This window comes from Euprymna scolopes, chromosome 29, assembly GCF_053919585.1.
Source record: "Euprymna scolopes isolate OS-2025 chromosome 29, ASM5391958v1, whole genome shotgun sequence".
Taxonomy (NCBI): domain Eukaryota; kingdom Metazoa; phylum Mollusca; class Cephalopoda; order Sepiida; family Sepiolidae; genus Euprymna; species Euprymna scolopes.
In genome coordinates, this window is record NC_136510.1 from 15,403,061 (window position 1) to 15,429,394 (window position 26,334).

Here is a 26,334-nt window from a genome sequence, read left to right on the forward strand (position 1 = left end):
TAAATATACTAATTTCAACATAACATGTAAGTACATAATGTTTTCACCTGAAATGTGTAGGTTAAAAAAAAAAAAAATCACCAATGTAAACAGGCACAAAAAATAAAAACAATGAAGACGATTTTGTGTAAGAATAACTAAAATTTGAATTTGTTTGCAATCTCAAGAAACACCAAATAAACATGTGCAAAAAAAAAAAAAAAAAAAAAAAAAATCAAATTTAGATTTTTATTTTAATTTATTTTTCTCATAATTTCTTTCAAAATAAACGCTGGTGGTACTATCATACATGAAATAAATGATTAAATAATAACAAAATGAGGAACAATAAACAAAAAGTGGCAAAAAAAATAAAATAAAAGTAAAATAAAAATGGAAAAATGAAACAAAATTGGACCCCCCCCCCCGAAATAAATGAAAAAAAAAAAGAAAAAGAAAAAGAAATAAATATGAAAAAATGTAAAAAAAAAAAAAAACAAAAAAAAAAAAACAAATAAAAATGAAAAACAAAAAACGAAATAAAAAAAAAAATCATGTTCGAAATAAATGTTAATATTTCAGCAGTTTTTTTTAAGGGATTGTTTGGGTGTGAATCTACTATAAAAATTTTAATTTACAAAACATTTCCTTTTTCACATAAAAAAAAAAAAAAATTAATTTTTTTGGACAAATCCTGGGTGTTATATATTTCGGCGAGTGAAGTGAGAGTGGAAAATATGAATTAAATTTTTACAAATTTAAATTTTAAGAACATTTCGTTTGAAAAAAAAAACAAACACTGGCAGCATTAATTATAACGTTCCTCAAGTCTCATCGGGGAGTCAATTTTGACATGATTTATATACAAATGGCAGGGAACAGGGAATTAAAACTTAAAATTTCATACAAAGAGAAACTTTCAAAACATTAAAAAGTGATATTTAAAAATGACACTGGTCAATGGAATGGGTGGAGGGGCTGAGGTATCTTAAAAATCAAAATTTGGTGCTTATTTAGAATTACACTTAAAAAAAAAAAATACAGAAAAATCTGTATAAGGTATGTACTCGTTACGGAACAAAGATGACATGTTCCAAAAATCACGTAAATTGATCAAGTAGTTATTTTAGCTAACAAAATCAAATTTTACGAGGAAGCAAAACAAGGAGCCACCATATTTTTTAGAATGTGTTAAAATTCGAGGGTGGCAACTCAATCCGACTACAGAGATTTTCTTTGTATTTAAAGTAATTAAAACTAATTAAAAGTAATCGTTAAAAATCTTAGTATTTGATCTTCTTAATTAACCCCCCCCTCCAAAAAAAAACCTACTTGATTAGTTTATTTGATTTTTGGAATATGTCATCTTCATTTCATAACAAGTACATACATCATACAGAGTTTTCTGTATTTTTTTTTTTTTTTTAAACAAGCACCCAAATTTTTGTCTTCATTTTTTTGTTGTCGAATGCAAACTCATGACACGCGTGTGCCAATTCAATATCACCGATGATATACACATTTCGATCGCGCGTGTTGTTGAACGGACGTCACATCATGAAGCGTCAAAATCAAAATTTGTTTTTGTGTTGTTTGTGATTTTCTTTGGTAACGTCAGCAGAACTTTCCGGCATTGTTTTTCCGATTTTAAAGCACTGTGCGCATTGTTTTCCGGCATGTCTGAACGATCGCACTGAACTTGGTCCAAATTGTTTAATTTCTCGTCCGTTTGCGGCAACATCAGTAGCTGCTCCTGGAAGCAATCAAAAAGAATCAGGTTAAGTTTAGATAAAAAAAAAAAAGAGAAAGGGTAATTTTTATTCATTTTTCCAAATAAAGTTGATTAAAAAGAAAAAAAAAAAAATGTTTTTTACCTTATCTATTTTTTGCCAAATAAAGAAAAAAAAAAAAAAAAAAAAGCTGAAGGAAATCCCTGTGAGGATGATCTCATGATTCCAGAACAGGCACTACTATGGGGGCGGGGGAGATAATGCTTAGAAGGAAGGTCTTATGAACCAAAATGGACACTATACTACACTAAACTACCCCCCCACTCCAACCCTAAAATGTAAACTTATGATAATCTCAGCACAGACACTACATTATTGCTACTATTAAAAGTAAAGGGGGAGATAATGCTTAGGAGGATGGTTTCATAATAAGAAAACACTACCCCCCCCTTAAAAAAAAGTAAGCTAATAATAATCCCTGGGATAATGATCTCATGATCCCAGAACAGACACTATTATCACTACTATGAAAAATAAAGGAGATAATGCCTGGGAAGATGGTTTCATGGCAACAAAATAGATACATATCATACTTGGTTTCTTTCCTTAGTTTTAATCCAAACAAGATATATTACCACTTGGATGTAAGAGGCTATAACTTTGGACCATGTATTTTACTGCACAAAAAAATAAATAAAATAGATGTGGGTGGGATGTGCTGAAAATACAAGTTAAAAAAATCTAATACATACAAAATAAATAAATAAATAAATAAATAAATAAATGGCATCCATTTTAGAAATAAAAAAAATATATAACGTTAAATGATCAACATTTTCCTAACTAGAAAATGTTGATCACAACAGAATAAGCAACCATTTTTTTTTTTTTTTTTTATATGCGTGCGATAAATATTTTTCCTCAGATATTGATGTGAGATGGAGATTCTCTTTACTGCGGATGTTCCAAAAGTAAAGACTATTTTTTTAAACTAAAAAAAAAAAAAAAAAAAAAAAAAAAATCAAAGAGCTACGAAGACGGGAGCAGTACCATTAAAACGAGCAACCTTTTGTGCTCCAGAATTTCTTTTTGCTACATGGTTACCACCATTCTCAATGTATTTTTTGCCAGGAATTCAATGATGCATCTCTACTTCTGATGCATGTTCATTACAGAGGTTGCCTTTTTAGTCAATATCTGCAACAGAGAAATGAACCTTTCAAGTCATGAATGTATTTGTTTTGTCATAATACAATTTGCAATACCTTTGATCCATTAAGGTGGAAAAAATAGGAGGCATTCTTTTTGAAATGCTTTTTGTACATAAAATTTAACATAAAACGTAAAATGAACACGTTCTTGATCACACAGCATAGGATAGAACTAACCATTTTTCGTATTTTCAAAATGGTCTCATCCTCATGAGGAAGAGTTATCGACCCCTATTCCTTGCCTGACAAGCGACATCTGTTGGTGGTTCTTGAAACTAAAATACACACATTCACCTCACGTTACTGACATGCAGAAGTGCCGAAGAATGTACAAAATGTGTAACGATTTTTTTTTTCAATTTTGACCCCTTAAAAACTATTTTAACTGGCTAACACATAAAAGAATGGTCCATAAAAAATCCAATAGTTTGAGGCCCCTAGCACCACTCTGCGACTTTTAGTTTCAGAAGAGATAGAGTTTTTTTTTTTTTTTAAATTTTTTTTTTTATTACATTTTCACCCCAAACAAGGCACATTGCCACTTTGGTGTAGGGGGCTACTATCAGGGGAAACATCTACTAGGGTACTATGTAGGGATTAGGGCAGCGAGATGTTGGTTCACGTTGCATTTGAACTTATGCATGTCAGTACAGTTGGGGAAGCAGTGACCTGGAATGGAATTCCAAAGTCTAGCAGTTCTGGGGAAGAAACTACTGGAGTAGAAAGATCTTTTACATCTAGGGATCTCTACAGTGTGGGGGTGGGATTTTGCAGCTTGTCGGGTCTGTCGAGGACGTTCATGTCGTGGGGGCACAAGTGCTTGCAGTTCTTCAGAGCATTCACCATTATAATACTTGTAGAACAGGCAGAGGGATGCAACGTTTCGACGATGGGACAGAGGCTGAAGTTTAGATGCCAGTTTAGGGCCTATCAGATTTGCGACTCTCTTTTGAACCCTGTCAAGGAGCGAGAGACTAGTAGCCGATGCACCAGCCCAAATATGACAGCAATACTCCATACATGGGCGAATAGTGGCCTTATAGAGGTACAGGATACTTTCGGGTGTTAAAAGTTTTCTAGCACGGTAGAGAGAGCCCACCTTCCTTGCAGCGGCCCTGGCAATGCCCTCGATGTAATTGTTCCAACTCATGTTTCCTGTGAACGTTAGGCCAAGGAGCTTGAGAGACGTACTCTCAGATAAAGAGTCGTTGGCCATTGCTATAGGTGGTAGAGAAGGTTTCTTGTAATTATTGAATGAAACCAGTTTTGTCTTGATCGCATTGAACGTTACCATCCATTTTTGTCCCCATTCCACTACTGATTGGAGGTCATCCTCTAGTGTTTCTGCCATTACTTTAGATATATGTTCGTTTGTTTTCCTGTCGTGCCTGCTATCGAGTGTGGTGTCATCAGCATATATACCCATCTCAGAGGCAATCTTGTCGGGGAGGTCATTTATGAATATCAGGAACAGCAGAGGTCCAAGGATAGATCCTTGGGGCACTCCCGCATTTATATCATATTGTTTAGATGTACGACCGTCGAGGACAACCTGGATTTTTCTCTTATCTAAGAAGGATTTAATTATGTTAAGTATTCTACCAGTGATACCGTAAGATCTAATCTTCCTGAGGAGACCCTCATGCCATACCCTGTCAAAAGCCTTAGATATATCTAGAGCTACCGCTCTGCCCTCTCCCGCTTTGTCCAGTGAATGGTATATGCGTTCAGAGATTACAGTGAGGATGTCTGCCGTGGAACGGGCTTGTCTAAATCCATATTGATGGTCGGTCAGAAGTTTAGCATCTGTAAGGTGCTGGACTAGAGCATGGTTAATTAAGGTCTCAAATATTTTGGCAAAAAGTGGGAGGAGGCTAATAGGGCGATAATTTAATGGGTCAGTTCTTTCGCCAGAATTCTTGAATACTGGTACTACAGAAGCAGTTTTCCAACAGCCCGGAAAGCAAGCTTCATTAAGGCATTTGTTGTAGAGTTTGGAGAGAACTGGAGCTACTTCGGTTGAGCACTTTTTTAATAGCACAGCTGGGATGAGGTCGGGTCCACATGCTTTGGAAGTGTCAAGGTTTTTTATGATAGCATGCACCTGAGCAGGGGTGATTTTTTTTTTTTTTTTTTTTTTTTTTTTTTTTACAAAGGCATCACCACATTATCAAGGCCCAGAGGCCACTCAAGGATAAGGGTTAAAGAGTGTACAGTAGAAGTTGGTCAATATAGTAATCATTAGTAATGAAAATTTGGTAAATTTAATAACTTATATGGAACGGCTCATCAAGAACTTATTTACTTTAGACTTGAACAAAACCATATTGTAGTCAGCCGGAAAGCAGGAAAACGGAAGACAATTCCACAGGCGTGCAGTTCTAAGAAAGAAGCTTTGTTCATGGAATCTACGTTTAGGTTTAGGCACAGATAAAGAGTGGGGGAAATTATTGATAGTGTTTACAGCTAGACGAGTGTTTCTTGTGAAAGTTTGGCGAGGGGGGACCATAGATTGAAGCTCAGTTGAACACTTTCCATGAAAATAACGATACATCAGAGACAAACTCGCAACATCTCTTCTGTGAGATAGAGGTTGCAAGGAGGAGAAAAGGACATCTCCTACGAGGCTACGAAGTCTATTTTGAACTCTATCAAGGCAGGACAAGTTCTTTCTAGCAGCTCCTGCCCAGATGTGGCAACAGTATTCCATCCTTGGACGTACCTGGCTCTTATATAGATAGAGAATAGCATCAGCAGTGAGATATCTACTGGATCGATAGAAAGATCCCACCATTTTTCCAGCGGCCTTGGCAACAGATTTGATATACGTGTTCCATTTAAGATCAGGAGTAATGGTCAAGCCCAGAAGCTTGTCAAAACTTGAGGCCTCCTGAAGACGAGAGCCATTCATTTCAATTGATGACAAATGTGGATTAGAATGTTGATGATGTAAAGAGAGAAGCTTGGTTTTAGATGCATTAAAAGTAACCAGCCACTCCTTTCCCCATTGTACTACGTGCTCAAGATCAGAGGAGAGAGAATTGGAGAGAACTTGCTCGTTTACTGTCTTAGATGTGGTACCATAAATGGTAGTGTCGTCAGCATAAATGTCTACAAATGATGTAAGGATATGATTTGGAAGATCATTAATGTAGATCAGGAAAAGAGTTGGGCCCAGGATGGATCGTCTAGCGTGGCGTCTGTCCGCATAGGAAATTGAGGTAGGGGGTGGTTTAGAGGGTCCAGTGTGGAGTTTGAGGCAAACCTGTTAGCCTTCTCGGTTGCTGAGCAAAGAACCTCGTGATTGTTGGTTAGTGGTTTGAAGATATGGAGAAAGACAAACAGTAAGTTTTATAAATGAAACTATTGCTACTAATCAGTTTCATCAAATGTAATGTTAAATTATGAAACCTCTGGAAACAACTGATGTTTTAAGATTTTTTTTTTTTTTTTTAGTTGTTTTTGGATCAGTTAGATTTCAGACACTTTAAAACAAGCAAATGGGCTCAAGCAGGTGGGCTCTCTCTACCATTCTAGACAGCTACTTACACCTAAGAGTATCCTGTACCTTTACGAAGCCACCATTTGCCCATGTATAGAGTATTGTTGCCACAGTTGAACTAGTGCATCTACTCTTAGACAGATTCAAAAAAAGAGTTGCCAACCTAATAGGTCCCGCACTATCACTTAGGCTTCAACCACTGTCCCATCGATGTTGCATCCCTCTGCCTGTTTTACAAATACTTTAATGGTAAATGCTCTGATGAACTACAAGCCCTTGTACCTCCTCGACATAAATACCCCCGAAAACCACCCCTACGCAGTAGAAGTCTCTAGATATAAGAAAACCTTTCTTGGCACTTTTGGCCAAGATCAAAGTGTAGTATATATTATTATACTAACTTTGGAAGGTTTTCATTGGTTGTTTAGCACAGCCGGTGGTTATAAAAATGATTGGTGAATTTATTTATCTCATACCCCCCCCCCCCCATTAGAAAAAAAAGGGTTTATACATTTTCCTTACAGAAAAAATCTTTTTTTTCTTTAAAATATACCCCCAGCCCTTTTTCTAGGAATAAATGCAAAAAAAAAAAAATTGAGTATTATCCATTTTTCTTTCTAAGTTTCTTATCACTTTGTTCTAGCCAAGGATGGGGCATCCTACCAGATACCAGACATCCACCCATATCTCATACATTCCAACAAAAAGATCTTTTTAAGATTCTAACTGTTCCTTTAAGAGTAATTGTATGTATCTCCCTTGCACTTGATCCACTGGGTATATTTGCTAGGTAGTTTTGGAAATTTTTCATGAGCCTGTAATGATGGAGATCTTCCTAAGATTCCAGTTTCTTTTCATGTCATACATAAAACCTTGCTATCTTTTCCCTCTTAGTTCCATTAACCCCACTATCATCAAGGACACTCCATCTGTTTACAAATTCAATGTGCATAAGTAGTCGGAAGTGAAACCAACCAGTCTCAACTTAAATCTGTTCCTTTCATGTTTGCTTTGGGGTCCCTGAAATCCAATTGATCCTTTTATTTAAAACCAAAACTTACCTCTGCCCGATCAAAGCGAAACAATCGCCATGAACTGCTCCCATGGGATTGTCGCTCATTATCAATGGTTTCTGTGCTGGTTCTTTGATAGGAAGGATTGGTAAATGTAAGTGTAATGAATTCGGGGGTAGATCGGCGCCGTTGTCTGAAAATAAAAAACATTTCACGTTATTCGCTGACAAGCAAACCCGAACCCGACACTAAGGTATTTCATTGAATAAAAGAGTCAACATTTAAACATTTTTTTTGTAAATTATTCTAATCATATCTTTTTAATACGTCTATTTCTTTTTTTTTTCAAGTCCTCACTTATCAAGGCTCAAGGGCCACTCGAGGATAAGGGTTAATGACAGTGAGGCAACACTGATGATTGGTGGATGTTTGTCAGAATCTGATTATTTAAGAGGCTGACTCAGCAACTGAACTTGAAAATGACCACATTGTAGTTAGCTGGGAAGTAGTATTTTGCTCCAAAGATGAGTAGTTCTTGGAAAAAAAAAAAAATTTGGCTCATGGTAGTTTTGTTTAGTTTTAGGTAGAGAGAGGGAGAAAATTATTCACAGCAAATCAAGTTTTTGTTGCAAATGTTTTACAGAGAAGGGCGGGGGGGGGGGGTCATAGATTGAAGCTCAGATATGCACCTGCTATATGAGATTCATTATTTATACATTTAATAAAAGAGGGGAGACCAGGTCACATGTCAACTACGATGATGTCAATAAATGTACTAACATTTGGATATAGGTGTGTATGAATTACTATTTCTAGTACCAAGTGACGCTGGATTGCCGTGCTAAGCAAACTCTGTGAGTTAAGTATGATCATGTTATGGGTTGACACTTTGTCAAAAATCCCATTGCCAAGCGTTGAGACATTATGTTGAACAAAGCTAGCAGCAGTAAATCAAATCAACGAAGAATCCATGCAGTCCCAAGCTTGAGTGTTAAGTAATTCCTAGTAACAAAGATGGCGGCGAATAATCGCATTACGGAGACAACAGCGAACTGATTGAATCCAAAATTCGACATTTTTTATAATAACTTTTGAAGCTTCTGATTGGTTGGTTATTATAACTGTGGTTATAAAAACGATCGTCAAAATCATTGCAGTCATACCCACCATCAGGAGTCAAAAACATTTTAACACTCATGATGAGAGATTTTCTTTCTGGAGAGATTAGAAAAATGAATATCTCGAATGATAAAAAATGACAGTTGTTTAAACAAATCTAACTGGTATCCACGAGAGGAGTTGTCAACTGTCAACCATCTGCTTTTTGTATTTGCAAAGTTAAAGTTTTTGTTGCTAATGAAGCATTGAACAACAGAAACAAGTAAAAAAAAAAAAAAAAAAAAAAAAAAAAAAAAATGGATTTAGGGAAAAGAAAAATCAAAAAAAGATTTACTTTTCTAAATGTTGATAAGAAAATTGTGATCAGATATTAATAGGATGTAACAGAGCACAGATGAGTGTATGTTAAAATATCAATAGCAGCCAAAGGATAGCTGGCTAGCAAAAATATTAACAGCAGCAGCTGTTAAAGCATGTATGCAAATTAACAAGTGTGTGTGAGCTTGCATCACAAAAAAAAGGAGAAAAATACTCCCTATAGTCAGCAGAGAAGTAAAGTGTATGCCGGGCAAGATGGACGTATGAAAGTTGAGGGCGAGAAAGCGCTGGCTGCCGCCGGCATAGGGTGGTGGCGACAGATTTTTTAAGAAAAGCATGTGTGTGTGTGAAGAGACTTTGGAAAAATAATGAAATGCATTGTTTTGGAAGAACCATGAATAAATGCACTCCCTTTAAAAAAATGGTGCACAGTCGAATGTGTGTTTCTTTTCTATTTATTTTTGCTTGTTTGTTCCTTTGCGATGGTACCAGACAGCATGAGGGTCAGAGAGAGGTTTGAACTGTAGCAACATCATTTAAAAGTAACAGCCACGCCTCAGTACAAGGAGACCGTTCAGAAATAATTTAAACGACGCTCAAAAAAGATTGTAAAAATACAAAATAGCCATTAACCAATTTTTAGGGGGAAAGAAAAAGAAAAAAGATAAAAACGGAGAAGGTCTCAGAGATGGGAACATAAAAAAGGAGATTTCAGAAGAAAGAGGGGGAGGGAAGGAAAAAGGAAGCGAGAAGAAAATGGTGATCTCAGAGAGATGCAAAGACAGATAGCAAACTTCATAAAAATCAGGTCTCCCAGCAAAATTAGGGCCTTTTCCCACTGGCTCGGTGAAAGATACAAATTTCTGCTTGTAGGCATTTTTTAAAACAAAAAAAAACAAACAAACAAAAAATAATCTTGAGAATTAGATTGAAAATTGCTAAATGGAAGAAAGATATTTGAAAGAATTGAATTCAGTTAAAAATCCTGCATCCAGAATACAATTTTTTTTTATTTAAATCCAGAGAATTCCCGGTTTATCTAATCTTTTTTTTTGTACAAATTATATATTGAATTATTTTATGCAAATAATTTTTTTGATAAGAAAATGATCTTCGGTGTTTTGTTAATTATTCATTGCCTGTAAGTTTGAAAATGACTCAGTTTTTTTCCAGACCTGTCCTGACACCCAATACTCAGGCTGCAGCAGAGAGAAACGACATATCAATCAACACCAACATAGCCGAGAGACCCATCTGATAGGATCACAGATCAACTAGCATGTTAAAGGTGTGGCCACATAGACTTAGGGTCGGTGTGCATTTTGTGCACTCAGGGCATTAGAATGGTAAATTCAGTGACCAGTGAGTATCTAGTTACATTTTGAGGGGTCCAGTACTAAACAATGTCAAGTGTTGCTACTGAAACTTGGGATTAGTGCATATCCTTTTGCCCATGCATAAAACCACTCCATTAACTTACATTTAAAAATAAGGTTACAAATGGTATTTTTCTACATAGGTTAGAGTAGTGAAAAATCTGATTGGAAATCAAGTTAGAGTTACAGGTTAGAATATTACATCACAAACAGGAAGTTGGTAATGAAACAGAAGATAAGCTGATGAAATCTTTCTCTTTTTCTCAACTGCAAGAGAGAGTGATCATGCTTTGGAATAGCTGCTCCAATTCATCTATGGGAGATGGATTGGGGGGGGTATTATGTATGTATAATGTGTACTGCAAAATAAAAACAAAATAAAACCTCGAAACATTGTTAAACACCAAATGAATTTGTACTTTCATTATTTGCTAATAATTAACATGTATTATGTCATAGTAACAACAACAACAAAAAAGAGAACTACTGCAATGTGTTATCTATGCAACAAGACTTGCACTATTTACATGAGGAGACACTATCTGGGTAATCTGTAGGGATCGAACAATTAACTCTTGTAGTGCTACAGGAATATAGAGATTATTTTATTTTATTTTTTTACAAGTATTTGGAGAAAATTCAGAAAATTTTCATTTACCGTTTCCATACAAAGAAGATGAAAATAAAGCCCATAATGACGGCTGATAAGAGTACACCAGGAATGACAAAAGTCGGAAAATGACTGGACTCTGAAAAAGAAAGAAAAAAAAAAAGTTTAAAGAGAAAAGAAATTGATTTTAAGTTAAACTGAATCTTTAAGAATCTTTAGGAATCTTTAGAAATCTTTAAGAACCTTTAGGAATCTAGATGTTGTTCCAAATGTTCTGACACATTTTGTCTCTTTAATGATCAAATAGAAGCAAATAAATTCTCTTTATTTAAAAAAAATGTGCCCCGTGTTAAAATATACGCACGAAGAAGAGTGTAAATCTACTTTAACTTTCCTTGATGTACTGATAACAAAAACTTCATTGAGTTACCTTAAATCAATTTACCATGAACCCATTTGCATCAAGTTACCATGAACCCATTTACATCAAGTTACCATGAACCCATTTACATCAAGTTACCATGAACCCATTTACATCAAGTTACCATGAACCCATTTACATCAAGTTACCATGAACCCATTTACATCAAGTTACCATGAACCCATTTACATCAATTTACCATGAACCAATTTACATCAAGTTACCATGAACCCATTTACATCAAGTTACCATGAACCCATTTACATCAAGTTACCATGAACCCATTTACATCAAGTTACCATGAACCCATTTACATCAAGTTACCATGAACCCATTTACATCAAGTTACCATGAACCCATTTACATCAAGTTACCATGAACCCATTTACATCAAGTTACCATGAACCCATTTACATCAAGTTACCATGAACCCATTTACATCAAGTTACCATGAACTCATTTACATCAATTTACCATGAACTCATTTACATCAAGTTACCATGAACCCATTTACATCAAGTTACCATGAACCCATTTACATCAAGTTACCATGAACCCATTTACATCAATTTACCATGAACCAATTTACATCAAGTTACCATGAACCCATTTACATCAAGTTACCATGAACCAATTTACATCAAGTTACCATGAACCAATTTACATCAAGTTACCATGAACCAATTTACATCAAGTTACCATGAACCAATTTACATCAAGTTACCATGAACCAATTTACATCAAGTTACCATGAACCAATTTACATCAAGTTACCATGAACCAATTTACATCAAGTTACCATGAACCAAGTTACATCAAGTTACCATGAACCAATTTACATCAAGTTACCATGAACCAATTTACATCAAGTTACCATGAACCAATTTACATCAATTTACCATGAACCAATTTACATCAATTTACCATGAACCAATTTACATCAATTTACCATGAACCAATTTACATCAATTTACCATGAACCAATTTACATCAAGTTACCATGAACCAATTTACATCAAGTTACCATGAACCAATTTACATCAGTTACCATGAACCAATTTACATCAAGTTACCATGAACCAATTTACATCAAGTTACCATGAACCAATTTACATCAAGTTACCATGAACCAATTTACATCAAGTTACCATGAACCAATTTACATCAAGTTACCATGAACCAATTTACATCAATTTACCATGAACTAATTTACATCAAGTTACCATGAACCAAGTTACATCAAGTTACCATGAACCAAGTTACATCAAGTTACCATGAACCAAGTTACATCAAGTTACCATGAACCAAGTTACATCAAGTTACCATGAACCAAGTTACATCAAGTTACCATGAACCAAGTTACATCAAGTTACCATGAACCAAGTTACATCAAGTTACCATGAACCCATGTTTATGGGACTGTATACAAGCTGTGATTCATTTAACTCTAACAAATGAAAGGTTCATTTAATTTGGACTAACATCATTCTCTTAGGATTTGTACAAAAATAAAATTGGACGAAGAACTGAGAACGATTACCAATACTTTATCCAATAATGGATATCATCTTGATGCAATTAGGTCAGGCATTGAAAGGAAAATAATTGATTTTTCCCAAACAAAAGTCAATACAGTGGCTAAATGTCCTATTTATATTCATTTATCATGGTTAGGGACAGTAAGAAATTCACTAAGCAAATCAGTTCATTGATTGAAAAATGCTATTTTGCTTCCAATTTACATAAATTCTCTATGAAGCCATTAATAGGTATATAGTTTCACTTGTTTCTTTCCTTTTTAATCATAAATAAAATTCAGCTCTTGAGAAATAAGGTTCAAACAGTTGATATTTTTTTCTTTAATTTGATCATAAGTGAAAAAAAAAAAAAAAAAAAAAAGAAAAAAAATCTTCCCTTTGTAATTACAATATTGAAATTTTGTACTCCCCAAAAAATCATGAAAAATATTTTTTTTTCTTTTTCTGTGTTGCAATTTATTATGATAAACTTTTCCAAAAAAATAAATTTACAAGAATATTGCTTCAGAAAAAGTTTATATGAACACTTATTCCTCAGAATTATGAACTACACAACCACTGAACCAGGTGTCAAGGCACCACATGTTATAGAGAAAGGGAAGTGCATTTATGTAGGGGTGATGCGGTCCTGCCAACAGGACAATCATTTACATAAAGATTTAAAAAACAATCTTACCTGCCACAGTGCCATCTTTTGGCTGGCATAACCCAGCTTTTATTTGACTTTTGTTGCATCTGAAAAACAAATATTGAATTTTAATTGAAAGAAAATATTAAAAATACTACAATTACAAGCAGGAGGGCGGGGCGCTTGGTTTTGCACGGTCGTAAAATATGCTTAAATATGATATTTTAATTTGTCCAGATTTCATATATATCGTTATAAATAAAGTTGTGATTTCAAAAGTAAAAAAAAAACAAATATTTGGGTGCCATCAGCTAAAATTGAAACTGAAAGCAAACCTGTATCATTCAAAGCTGGTGACGTTACCACTCTACCAATATGATACACATATGAACTGAAAATTACAAATGAATTAAGATGAATGTACAAAATGTGTAACGATTTTTTCATTTTTGACCCCCTTAAAAACTATTAACTGACTGAAGACCAATAAAAGAATGGCCTGTAATAAATCCAATCATTTGAGGCCCCTAGCACTGCTCCGTGACTTTTAGTTTCGGAAGAGATAGAGCTTGAAAATATGGAGACAGACAGACATATACTCTTTTAGATATTAGATTTTTCCTTTTCAATTAAAAATAAAATCTCTATTTTTGAAAAAAGGAAAAAGATGCATGTAGTAACCCAAGACATTATTGGCATAGAAAATTGTTTAAACAAAAAAAAAAAAAAATCACAAAATAAAATTAAATCTTTAATTCCCATATCAGTTTTACAAATATGGGGTACTTTTGTATTTTGTGCACCGGATTTCTGTAAATGTTTGCTCTGGTTTGCCTAGCAAATATGCATAGCGTTGATTAAGTTGATGACCATGTGAAAAAGCAATAACAAAGGCGCTTAGCCAATAAAAATCAAAGCAGACGACTTTTATCAAATTGGAGGAAAAAAATATAGTTTTTAATCATGCATAAATTTAATCAGTCAAACCCTAACTTAAAAAAAAAAGAAAAAAAAAAAAGTTCCTATTTATTTAAAAATCAACAAAAAAAATTATTTATCAAACTTATGATAGGTTGTTGCTATATTTAGTTTGATTGTTTTTTCCATTTTTTATTTTTGTAATTAGTATCCAATAAATATTGCTATTTTTCCCCATTTTTAAATTTGATCAGCACTTTGCATATTTTGGTGGTTTACATCAGCTGTTGGCCGAACCTGAGCCAACATCATGGAAATCCGGTACACAAAGTGAAAAAGCACCAAAAATTGTTGATAGAATTAAAATGATATTCAAACAAATATTTTAAAATATAAGTAGCTGCCTCAGAGTTTCTCTTAATTATTATCTGGTGAAACTTGTGTGCTATTTTTTTAATTTTTTTTCCATAAGAGTCACCACTTATCAAGACCCAGAAGCCACTGGAGGATAAGGGTTAATGAGTGTACAGTAGTCAAGGAGATAATATCGTAGTAATCGTTAATAATGAAAATTTGGTAAAATGAATCACTTAAGTGAATGGTTCATCAAGAATGTAAAGATAGAAGCTTGGTTTTCTATTCTTTTTATTGGGTAGCAGCATGGGGGGGTATATTTATTAGTTAATAATTTGATGTCTGTATTCTTGAAATCTCATTAAATATTGACTAAATTAATATATGTAAGAGATGAGAATTCAAAGTTAAATGAAACCTTATTACATCATCAAATCACTATGATAAAAGGAAAAAAAAATACCTCATGAATATTAAATAAATAAATAAAAATTAGTGTCGCAGCTAAAGAACATAAAAAAATAAATAAAAAAAATAGTTTCTTGCAAAAAAAAAAAAAAAAAAAGTTTTTAAATGTTGAAAATATCAAATCTTATGAACATTTTTTTTTTTTATTACCTTTTCGACTGGTGAGAACCTCGGTTTGAGCCAGATTTTTTAGGAAACAAATCATTGTCGTCACCTGAACCGGAAATAAGTGGCACTGAGAATAGAAACAGAAAAAAAAGTGTTCTTTTTATTTCCATCACAATTTAAAGGAAGTCAAATCAATGTTTACAAAGATTTTCAATTGAACTTCTAAATTTTTCAAAAATATAAAAAGTAAAAAAATAATTTTATAATGGAGATTTGGTATCTGCCTATAATCCAAACTATGTCACACTTCTCAATCTTTTTTTTTTTTTTTTTTTTAATCTCAAATAGTGAAAAGTATTGCTTCATTTTTAATATGACCGCTTCTGTTAGTTTCAGCATTAAAAGGAGATTGATTTCAGAAACACTTGAACAAATCCTGTTAGTTGACATAAAAGACAAAGAACAAACAAACAAAATAAAAGATGGTCCAAATTATTTTTTTATTTAATGAAAATCACTTCAAACAAGGCATGAATCCACTTGATATAAAGAGCTAAAAAATAAATAAAACAAATAATACCACTTCAAAGTCAAAAACTAACCAATCAAGAAAACAGCAATTCTCTCCACTTTGTCTGAAACATTAACCATGGTCAAAATTAAGAGTAAAAAAAAAAAAAAAAAAAAAAAAAACTGATTATATATGTTTGGGAGAGAAGGAGACAGGAAGTCATTCTTTGATGAAACCAAAAGTCATCTAACTGCCTTATTTCCATCATGAATTTCTTGGAGTCTTAGCCTTCACAGCAAAATTAGCGTTTTCAGACAGAACTGCCAAAAGAGGGAAAAATCAGATGTTTTTTCTTATTTAAAAATAAATAAATGAATTTAAATAATAAACTGGAAACTCACAACTTTGAGGGGCTCTAGTGATTTAAGCGGAAAAAAGCATTTTCTGGATGTAGAAAAAAAATGCATGTCTGCTAAAAAAGCATAGAAGTTGCATCTCTGATGTTACGATTGAAATTGTATAATCTTTGATCCAAGTGAAGGGGAAATCATATGCAGATGAACAGAAGCTATGGCGTGCTTCTCCTTTTCTTTCAGTCCTCTGTCTTCTCTCATCCTTCACCGGGATAAGAAACAGCAGATTACTGGATGTAAGGTTTACACTAGTTTCCCACATGAACTAAAGGTATGGTCAGTTTTATAAGCGTAAATAAAGGGAAATAAATCTAAAAGAATAAGGTTATCCTCTTCTCTTGTCCCCAATTTTTCATAGAAGTCAAACACTTCAAAATTTTTTCTTCAATTGTTTTACTAAATTTTTTAAAATAACGCATTTGTATTAGCTCTTGTATTAGGATTATCCATATAATGGCCCCTTATGTTTTCTTTATGCTTTCCACTTAGTGTTTTATAAGATCCATATTTTGGGGATCCGAACCTTTTAATTTGTGGGAAAAAAAAGTAAATCTACATCCATGTCGTGCATCTCAAGAAAGAGGGAAGAAGAGAAGTGAGGGAAAAGGGAGAAACGCGTAATCTTAATTCTTATATGTCTTCCTCTTCTCTTAGTAGCCATTGCAAAGGAAAGACTATATGATGGGGAGTTACTCCACATTGTAACAAGGAGTACAAGAAAAAAAAAAAAAAACACTTACCAACGAGGCAGGGGCGGGAATCTGGATATGTGGGACAAGCACACTTGTATCCATTCGGACGGGCCAAACATAGATGCGTGCAACCACCGTTTCGTATTGCACACTGATTCGTACCTAATAATAATAATGATGATAATTATAATAATGATAATTATAAATAATAATAATCTTAATAATAAGTAATAATAAATAATAAGTAATAATAATAATCTTAATGAATAATAATCTTAATGAATAATAACATTAAATAATAGAAATGGATAAAGCATTTGGTGGCAAAGACAAAAAAAAAAAGACAAAACAGGATGAACCGTTTGATTGATTGTTTTACAATCATTTATTGAACTTTAAAAGAATGGTGTTGTTAGTGAGGAAAGATTGTCAAAGAGAGGGTTATTGAAAAGCTAGGCTTAATTCCCTTGTGATAATATGTAAAGCAGGGCTTGACCGCATGGAAGTTAATAGTGATTATAGTTGGAGTAAGATTGTCTGCGTAGACATTATCATGCGAGATATTAGAGCAGTATTGACCATGTGAAGTTATCATTTGTGAAGATATTTAAAGTGGGGCTTAACCACATAGAAGTTATTTGTGATATTTGGAATATGACTAATGGCGCTGCTAGTGGTTATTGAGAAGATGGAGATGATGACACTGCTGTGTGGAAATTATCGTGCGAGTTGTCAAGAACTCTTAGCTTAGCGGCCAGGGTCAAATTGGTGGTTCCTTTATGGGGGTTGTGGTTCTGTTTGGCAACGTTGCTGCTCTTCAAAGTCTCTCTGCTTTTGTGAGAAGGGCACTCAAGAAAACCTACAGCTGTTACAGTTATCTTGCACTTGCTTACCATTGGATTCCAAGTGTGGATGCTCACAGAGTGATACGTGTCGTACAAAGATTTATCATCGAAATCATTTTGTACAGATATCTCTTCTTTACAAGTTCTGTGGTGATATGGGGCGAGGCGACGTGTATAGACCTAACAAGTTGGAAATATGTTGTTACAAGTTTGCACACAGGCGGCTTAAAGCTTATCTTAACATCACTGTTAGTTTTGAGGGATAGAAACTAGTTTCGGTAGGGCTTTTTGCGACTGAGCAGCCCTTAAGGGACAGCGCTGCTCACCCAGAACATGGGAGAGGTCTAGAAAAGGTGACCTAGAAATCATCTGTGCCTATTTTCAGCTGGTCAGCTACCTACAGCTGATGGTTGTTCATTTCTGCAGGGGAAACAAAAGAAAAAAAACTGATTTATTCTAAAAAGAAAACTAAATTGAATATTGCTATCTGGAACATAAGAACACTTCTTGATACAAAAGAGTTGGTTAATCCAGAGCGAAGAATAATTATTTATTTAGCTTGATACAATGTGAATATTGTTATCTGAAACACGTTTTAGTGCTAAAGATCAACTTACTGAAAAAGGTGCAGGGTATACGTTTTTCTAGAAAGGCAAACCGAAGGAAGTAAAAAGGGAAAGAGTTAGTTTTGCTATCAGGACAAAGATCACATCTCAAAATTAGTGATCATATACTGAGGGTACCTTTATCTTTTGATCGTTACGTGTCAGTTATCTCCATAGATGCCCCTACTTTGGATAGTAGGAAGGATGTCAAAATGGGAAATGTATCAAAGAGATACCAAAAACAGATAAGATTTTGTTGCTCAGAGACTTTAATGCATGGGTCAGAAGTGATCACAACACCTGGGGTGTCTTAGGAAAATATGGCCTTGGTAAGGCAAATAATAATGGAATTTTTTTTTCTTTATATGGGGGTCACCACTTATCAAGGCCCGGAGGCCACTCAGGGATAAGGGTTATTGTGTGTACAGTAATCAATGAGATAGTATTGTAGTAATCATTAGTATTGCAGTTGTGCACTGAACATAATCTTGCAGTACGCAACACCTTCTACCAACAAAACCCTATTCACAAGGTAACTTAGATACACCCTAGATCAAAACATGGTCATATTCTTGATTATGTCATCATGCGCAAAAGTGATCTTCAGGATATGTGTATTGCAAGAGTTATGCAGGGTGCAGACTGTGACACTGATCAAAATCTTGTTCGTGCTAATCTTAAGTTGTGTATAAAGAAAAAGGTCAGAGCCAATGGAGTAAAAGTGCTTAAACGTATCGATGTCTCCAAGTTACAAAATAAGGAAGCGTGTGAAACTCTTAGGACCTAATTTATTAATATCTCATTTGATGGAATTTGGGAACAATTCAAGTTACAAGAATAAAGCAAAGGAACTGAAATTCTTGGTTTTAAGAAAACCAAACATGGGGATTGGTTTGATGAAAATGATTCTACAATAACCAATCTTTTAGAAGAGAAGAAAAAGACTCATGAGATATATTATCCAGAATTCAAAATAGGCTTACCTGTTTGCCTTAACGGAGACACAACACTAATAGCCATTAAACCCTCCATGTCGTCTTGGATCACAATTCGATTTAATCCTGTCATTTTATTTGCACGATGTATCGATTTTGTTCTCCAATCCGTCCAGTAGATGAACTCATTAAACTATGAAAAACATTTTTGAAATAAAATTTAATAGCAAAGATTATATTAAGCACAATTAAAAAAAAAAATTTAATGGCACAGATAAGTTGTTAAAAATATTAATAGAGAATATTTTTAAAATAAACTGGGTCGATTTAGAGATAGTTTAAAAAAAAAAAAAAAAAAAAAAATTTTTTTTTTTTTTTTTTTTTTTTTTTTAAATATGAATTCAATATTGAAAAATATTGGAAGAAAGCAGACTCAAATATATTCCCACAGTCATTCCAAGATGTCATTTAAAGCATGTAAAGTTGTCTACCCAAAATGTGTTAATGATCACAAGGTAGTGTTCAATATTAATCAAAGCAGAGGTGCACATTTGGAGCACATCATTGATTGGGGATAAAAGACTGTTGCATATTCATGAAAAAGTTGGACCAATCAGGCAATGTTTATTTTAACCAAATATGGCGGGATTGCAGAAAGGATTGTGTCTTTTATCAATGGTTCCATGGATAGCATTTCTAACAGTCATCCTTTACTGCTGTGTGTCAATTAATTATTTCACAATCCACAAATATCAAATAAATGTGAAAAACTTACCCAGTATACAAAAAAGAATATTCTACAAGCAGAAAATATAAATTTGATTTTTTTGTGGATAATCTTACATTTTTTTTTTTCAATTCTCAGTTTGTTAAAGCTGGGGGTGGGGCATTCTATCGGATACCAAACATTCAAATATTCCAGCCAAAAGATCTTTTTAAGATGGTGACTGTCCCCTTAAGTGTAATGGTTTGAATCTCTCTTGCACTTGGTTCATTGAGTATATTTGCTAGGTAGTTTTTGAAATTCTTTTTCATGAGTCCAGTAGCTCCTATAATGGAATGATGGAAATCTTCCTAAGATTCTAGTTTCTTTTCATGCCATACATAAGACCTTGGAATTTCGTATTATCTTTTCTCTCTGTAACTCTGCATCATTATGGGAATGCCCCTGACATTTAATTATGCATGTAATTTTAATTAAAAAAAAAAAAAAAAAAAAAAAAAAAGAGCAAAAACTGTAAATACTTACAACAGACAAACCAAAAGGATGTGGAACACTGCTGATTATTTCAATCCTATTTTTCCCGTTCAAATCGGACATTTCTATTTTATCCAATTGGGCATCAACCCAATAAAGATGTTTCATTACATAATCAATAGATAAGCCATTAGGATAACCTGAAACAAAATTGTTAAAAAATATCTCAAGTTTTACTGCCATCTTTAAATAATGAATAGCAATAAGAAAATGTTATTTACCTGATTTACAGAGACAGTGAGATATATATATATATATCTGTACAATTATATAAATGCAACTTTGTCTGTGTGTGTGTGAGTTTGTTCCTTATAGGCTCAAAAACAGCTGACAGATTTTCTTTAAAATTTACAGAACTTTAGTGTATAAGTCTAGGAGTGATCTTAGTTAAATTTTGTCTCAGAATACCCCCGATAATTAGCGACAATCGGAACCGTTATCTTAATTTATCTATCATTGGTAAAGCCATTTTTTCCATGCTGTGGCTTAGCAACAATGATAGAACAACGGACCATGAAAATTCTATTGTAAGTTGATAGTTTTTTTTTTTGTTTTTTTTTGCATGACAGTCTGTAGGTTCAAACCCCGCATGTAAATTTCTTAATATTTTTTTTTTTTGTTAACTGGAAAGAAATAATTTTATAAAAAGAAACAGTAGGTTCTCTAGAGTGCAATGTAGAATAAAATATATTTTGGACTAAGTTACTGCATAGAGGTATGTGAAGCTTCCTCGCGGGCGATTTCACGGATTTTGATGACAATAAAAATATAGGAGTGTGAAATATTCGTTTTATTTTCCTCAATCATTCTCCTGAGGAAGGTCTCCGAAAATGGAGACGAAACATTTGTTGACTGAGCATTTTCTATCCTACTTTGGTTGGAATTTGGATGATAATCCCATCTTCATGCAGGATAATGCTTCCATTCACACAGCTGGCAAGGCCAAGAAGTTCCTTGAAGAGCATGATATTCTGTGTTTGGATTGGCCTGCACAATGTCCAGATCTCTATTCTATTGAAAACATGGCATTACATCAAGCAACAGCTATGCAATGATAAAATTTCAAATCTAGAAGAACTTTGGACAAAAATTAGAGAGAATTGGGATGCATTTTCAGAGTATTTCCGCAGACTAATTCAAGAGAATGGTCCAAAATTTGCAGGCTATCAAATTGCAGAAGGACTATGCTATTAAATATTAACTAGTTCATTGTGTTCCTGTTGTATTTGTGTTGCATTAAAGTGACATTTAAATAATTTTCCATTGTGCAGTTTCTTTTTGCCTTCTTGATTTGAAGTTAATTTTTTAAATTGACGTGAACACTAGGATACTTCAATTAAAAGTCAAATATGAACAGGTAAAATTATAGAAGAATAAAAGGCGCATCAAACGAGGTATAGGTTGTTTAAACAGTTACATTCAATTGAGCTTAAATATTTGGTTTTTGAAAAAATGACAAGTGCAGACTTTCTTTTTGGTGTCACTATGTGTGTGTGTGTGTGCGTGTGTGTGTATATATATATGAGAGATATATATATATAGAGAGAGAGAGATACACACACACACACATATATATATATATATATAGTCTTTGAAGTTTTTAACATTTGAAACCATACAAAAAATTACTTTTTATCATTCGTTAAAAAAAAAAAAAAAAAAAACATCTAGTCAGTAAGTCATTTAATCACCTGCAATCACTGCATCAACTCTCTCAAATTTACTATAATACCAATTTTTTTTAATTTTTCAAGGGATCATCAGTTGTTTACCATGAAACACTGTTTCGGGGATATATATATACACGGCATAATCGCGTTGACACATCGGTTCTCCTCAGATCACTGAAGTTAAGCAACATCTAGCCTGGCTAGTACCAGATGGGTGCCCATTTGGGAATTCTAGGCACTGTATGTGCTCTCCACTTATCTCGGCATTTGTTTCCGGTCGCCCTATACATACACTTCACATGCCACTGGTATTTAACAATGTCGACTCAGGAGAGGTGCGGTTTGAGATTGCACCCTCCTGCCACAAAAATTCTAACGCGCAGGCACCCCTTCGTGGGTAACCATAGTTTGTCAAAGACTGAGGGTTCCCATATACATATAGAGAGGCATATATATATATATATATATATATATATATATATATATATATATATATATATATGCGATCTAATAAATAATAAAATTAAAAATGGAAAAAGAAGAAATTAAGAAAAGAAAAAATTCAAAAATAAGTTTAATTAAATAAAGAAATATAGAAATCTAATTTAAGAAATCGATAAATCGTATTAATAAATATATATATATATATATATATATATATATATAAAGATACGAAAATAAGTATATATATAAATCTTTAAAAAATACTTTACAAAGGATGCGACAGAGGTAAAGTCTCCCCGCTTATTTTCTTTTCTTCATAAAAGGAAATTTTTCTTTTCCTTAATGTTTCATTGTTAAAGTGTTTTTTATTTAATAAGTCTGAAGAAAGGTTGTTCTTGTGAAAATTTTCAAACAACATTGTTTGAATTTGTCAAAATGGTCTTGGAACAATTGTAACTAATAATGAAATACACTTGTTGTTGCTATCAATCCATTTCTTGAAGTCTTAGTTTTGTTAAAACAGTGTGTGTGTGTGTATATATATATATATATATATATATATATATATATATATATATATAGATATAAATTTATAGATATATATATATAGATATAAATATATAGATATAAATCTTTATAGACCCGGGTAGGAAAAATAATTTATTAATATAAAAAAAAAAAAAAAAAAAAAAAAAAAAAAAAAAATAGAAGAAATAAATAGATGAAAGAAAGTAAGGAATGAAGGGTAAATGGTAGAGAAAGGAATAAGGGTATTAGAGTGAATAAGCAAAGATGAAGGTAAGTACTACAATATATAAGCTTATATACTAGGTTTATATAACCTAAATACTCTGATTTCTGTCATATGTTATTATATATTATTATTGTGTCGTGATACATCTTATGTATATCTGCCTTACCATCGAAAGAATCTTTGTTAAATATGAGGATAACCCTATGAACTTCATACTGAATTCAATATAAATTTTTACGTAGTGTCAATTTTTACGGTAAAAACCTACAACTTAAGAAAGTGTAACAAGCGGAAGGGGCCATGAAACATAACTAGAGATGTGGAATTTGATAGAAAAAGTGAATTTATACAGTAGGTGTATTCATGTCTGTTTCTACTTTAGATGTATCATTTGGTGGCACGGTACAGGTTTGCATGTATATATATATATGTCTATATTTGTGTGACTTTGGATATATAGGTGTATTTTACGTATGCATGTATGTTTGTATGTTTATATATATATGTATATCTGTATCTATGTATCGGTGTGTATGTTTGTATGTGGATGTGCCTCTGTGTCTATTGTATGTAGATGTATGTATACACACGTATATTTCTGAACTATTAGAATAGGCGGCCTCGTATAGAATTGTTGTAACAATATAGATTACAAAAATGTATGGATGTCCGAATGTTGTTTATATATATGTTATATATGTATGTATGTGTTGATATGTATATGTATGTCTGTTGTGTGCGTGTGTTTATATGTATGTATGTATATATGTATATGTATGTATTTATGTATGTATGTGTGTGTTTGTGTATATGTGTGTATATGTATGTATATATATATATATATATATATATATATATGTATATATATATGTATATATATGTACACCCGTCTGTAGTCGGGTAGCATAATATTGCATATACGAAGATGTTACCGCGCTGCATAAGTAAAGAAAAATACTATTATTTGTCTCTGTATGTCTGTAATGTGTGTGTGTATATATGCACGGGTGTAGATAAATGTTAGACATTTATAAGTGTATTGATACACGCATATAGGTACATGTGGGGTTTAGAAAACTTTCGGGTTTATATTTATTCACATTTTGTTGGTTTATTTGTTTTAATTTAATTTTACTTTATTCTTAATTTATTTTTTTATTTTTTATTTTTTTATTTTTTATTTTTTTATTTTATTTATTTTTATTTTTTATTATATTTTATATTTTTTATTTATTTTTATTTATTTATTTATTTATCTATTTATGTATTTTATTTTTATTTTTATTCATTTATATTTTTTTATTTACCTTAATGTAACTTTTACTTTATCCTCTATGTAGTTTCAGAATCATTGTCTAGTTTCAGTAAATAAAACAAAGAGTGTTCAGCATGGATTCGCTTTTGAATATATTGATTAATGTGTGTGTGTGTGTGTTGGCAGTGTCTGTGTATGGATGTGTTATGTGTGTGTGTTGTGTGTATGTGTGGGTGGAGGTAGATTAAAAGGCACCGGTCAGTACTTGGTTGACCATAGCTAAGGTTATTAACTTACAGACTCTAAGACAAGAAAACTAAACTCTCAAGTACCCTATGTCATAAAAAGCCAAAAGTTAGGTTAGATGGGGGAAGGGGAAGAGAAAAAAGATGTTTATCATCTTCAGAGACCTCACTCATCCTTTTACCGTTTTTTGTTTTTTTTTGACTCCCACCCAGGTTGTATTTTTAACTTGATAAACGAAGTAGAAAAATGTATTTGGTGGAAATGTCACTTTTGAAGGTAGTTCTTGGCCTGAAGACGTAATCCCCCAACGTGGGTGATTACAGAAACATGTATGCACATATGTAGCCATTAATGTTTGTATAAATAAAATTAATATACATGCTCTGTTCACTCATTGAGCACTATTTTGGTAGACACGTGTTGTTTCATTGGATGTACTTCTAGGAAACTAAACTCTACTGGCTATATATAAATGCTCCTGCATAGTTGAGCACTTTACTTCGTGTCTTCATAAAACGCAAACATGGAAAGAATTAACTTCGATACGTCACTAAAGAACATCCCCACACCAAATACCAAGGATTATTTACTAAAATTAATAATGAAAATGGATGATTTACTCAAAAGGATGAAATGGAAAGCTACCTTTTTTCTATTGGATAAAAATGATAACACCAAGAAAGAGAGATATGGATTTAAAAGCATTAAATCACCACCAGTAATCCCACAATTAGTGCTATTCGAGAAGGATCTCTATTCACTAATTAGAAATTTAGAATTCCACAAAACTAAAAATCAATTCCAAAAAAAACTCGACGATATTGTAAAGGAGATCAACAAGTCACAACATATCCTTGTTAAGGCTGATAAGACCAGAAACTTTTACAAATTAGACAGGGAGAAATATAATGACCTGGTCCAGAAGAATTTGAAAAAAGACTATCACAAGGTAAAAAATAACAACGTAATTCATTTGATAAATAAGGACAGTAAAAAAATCACGGATGAATTACAAATCAGCGATAGAGTAAATAAACTTAGAGAAAACGAAGCGTATATCCTTTTAAAGGATCATAAACCTAGCTTCAACACAAAACCAACAACAAGATTGATTAACCCAACCAGACCCGAAATTGGAAAGATTAGTAAAAGAATATTAGAGAAAATCAATCTAGAATTAAAACGGCAGTTCAACCTGAACCTATGGATAAATACGGCGGATCCGGTAAAATGGTTTCTTAACATTGCCAACAAGAAAAACTGCGCCTTTGTGCAATTTGACATTATGGATTACTACCCGTCAATCACAAAGGATCTCTTTGGAAAGGCAATTGAATTTGCCAAGACCTATACTAATGTCTCCGAGGAGGATTTGGATATTATTATGAAATGCCGCACAACTGTCCTTGTCTA

General features: G+C 33.0%; 1 protein-coding gene across 1 annotated transcript in view; it reads right to left on the reverse strand.

The window, feature by feature from the left end:
- Positions 1-582: 582 nt before the first annotated feature.
- Positions 583-26,334, reverse strand: part of LOC145252500 (low-density lipoprotein receptor-related protein 4-like) — a 265,250-nt gene continuing 239,498 nt past the window's right edge. Inside the window, exons 31-38 of the mRNA XM_080111996.1 lie at positions 20,544-20,692; positions 19,343-19,487; positions 16,958-17,071; positions 15,336-15,420; positions 13,494-13,552; positions 10,907-10,997; positions 7,484-7,628; positions 583-1,732 (exon numbers count right to left, since the gene is read on the reverse strand). Coding sequence (XP_079968122.1) covers positions 1,535-1,732; positions 7,484-7,628; positions 10,907-10,997; positions 13,494-13,552; positions 15,336-15,420; positions 16,958-17,071; positions 19,343-19,487; positions 20,544-20,692 — 986 coding nt within the window. The 3' untranslated portion in view covers positions 583-1,534. The remainder of the gene's footprint in view (positions 1,733-7,483; positions 7,629-10,906; positions 10,998-13,493; positions 13,553-15,335; positions 15,421-16,957; positions 17,072-19,342; positions 19,488-20,543; positions 20,693-26,334) is intronic.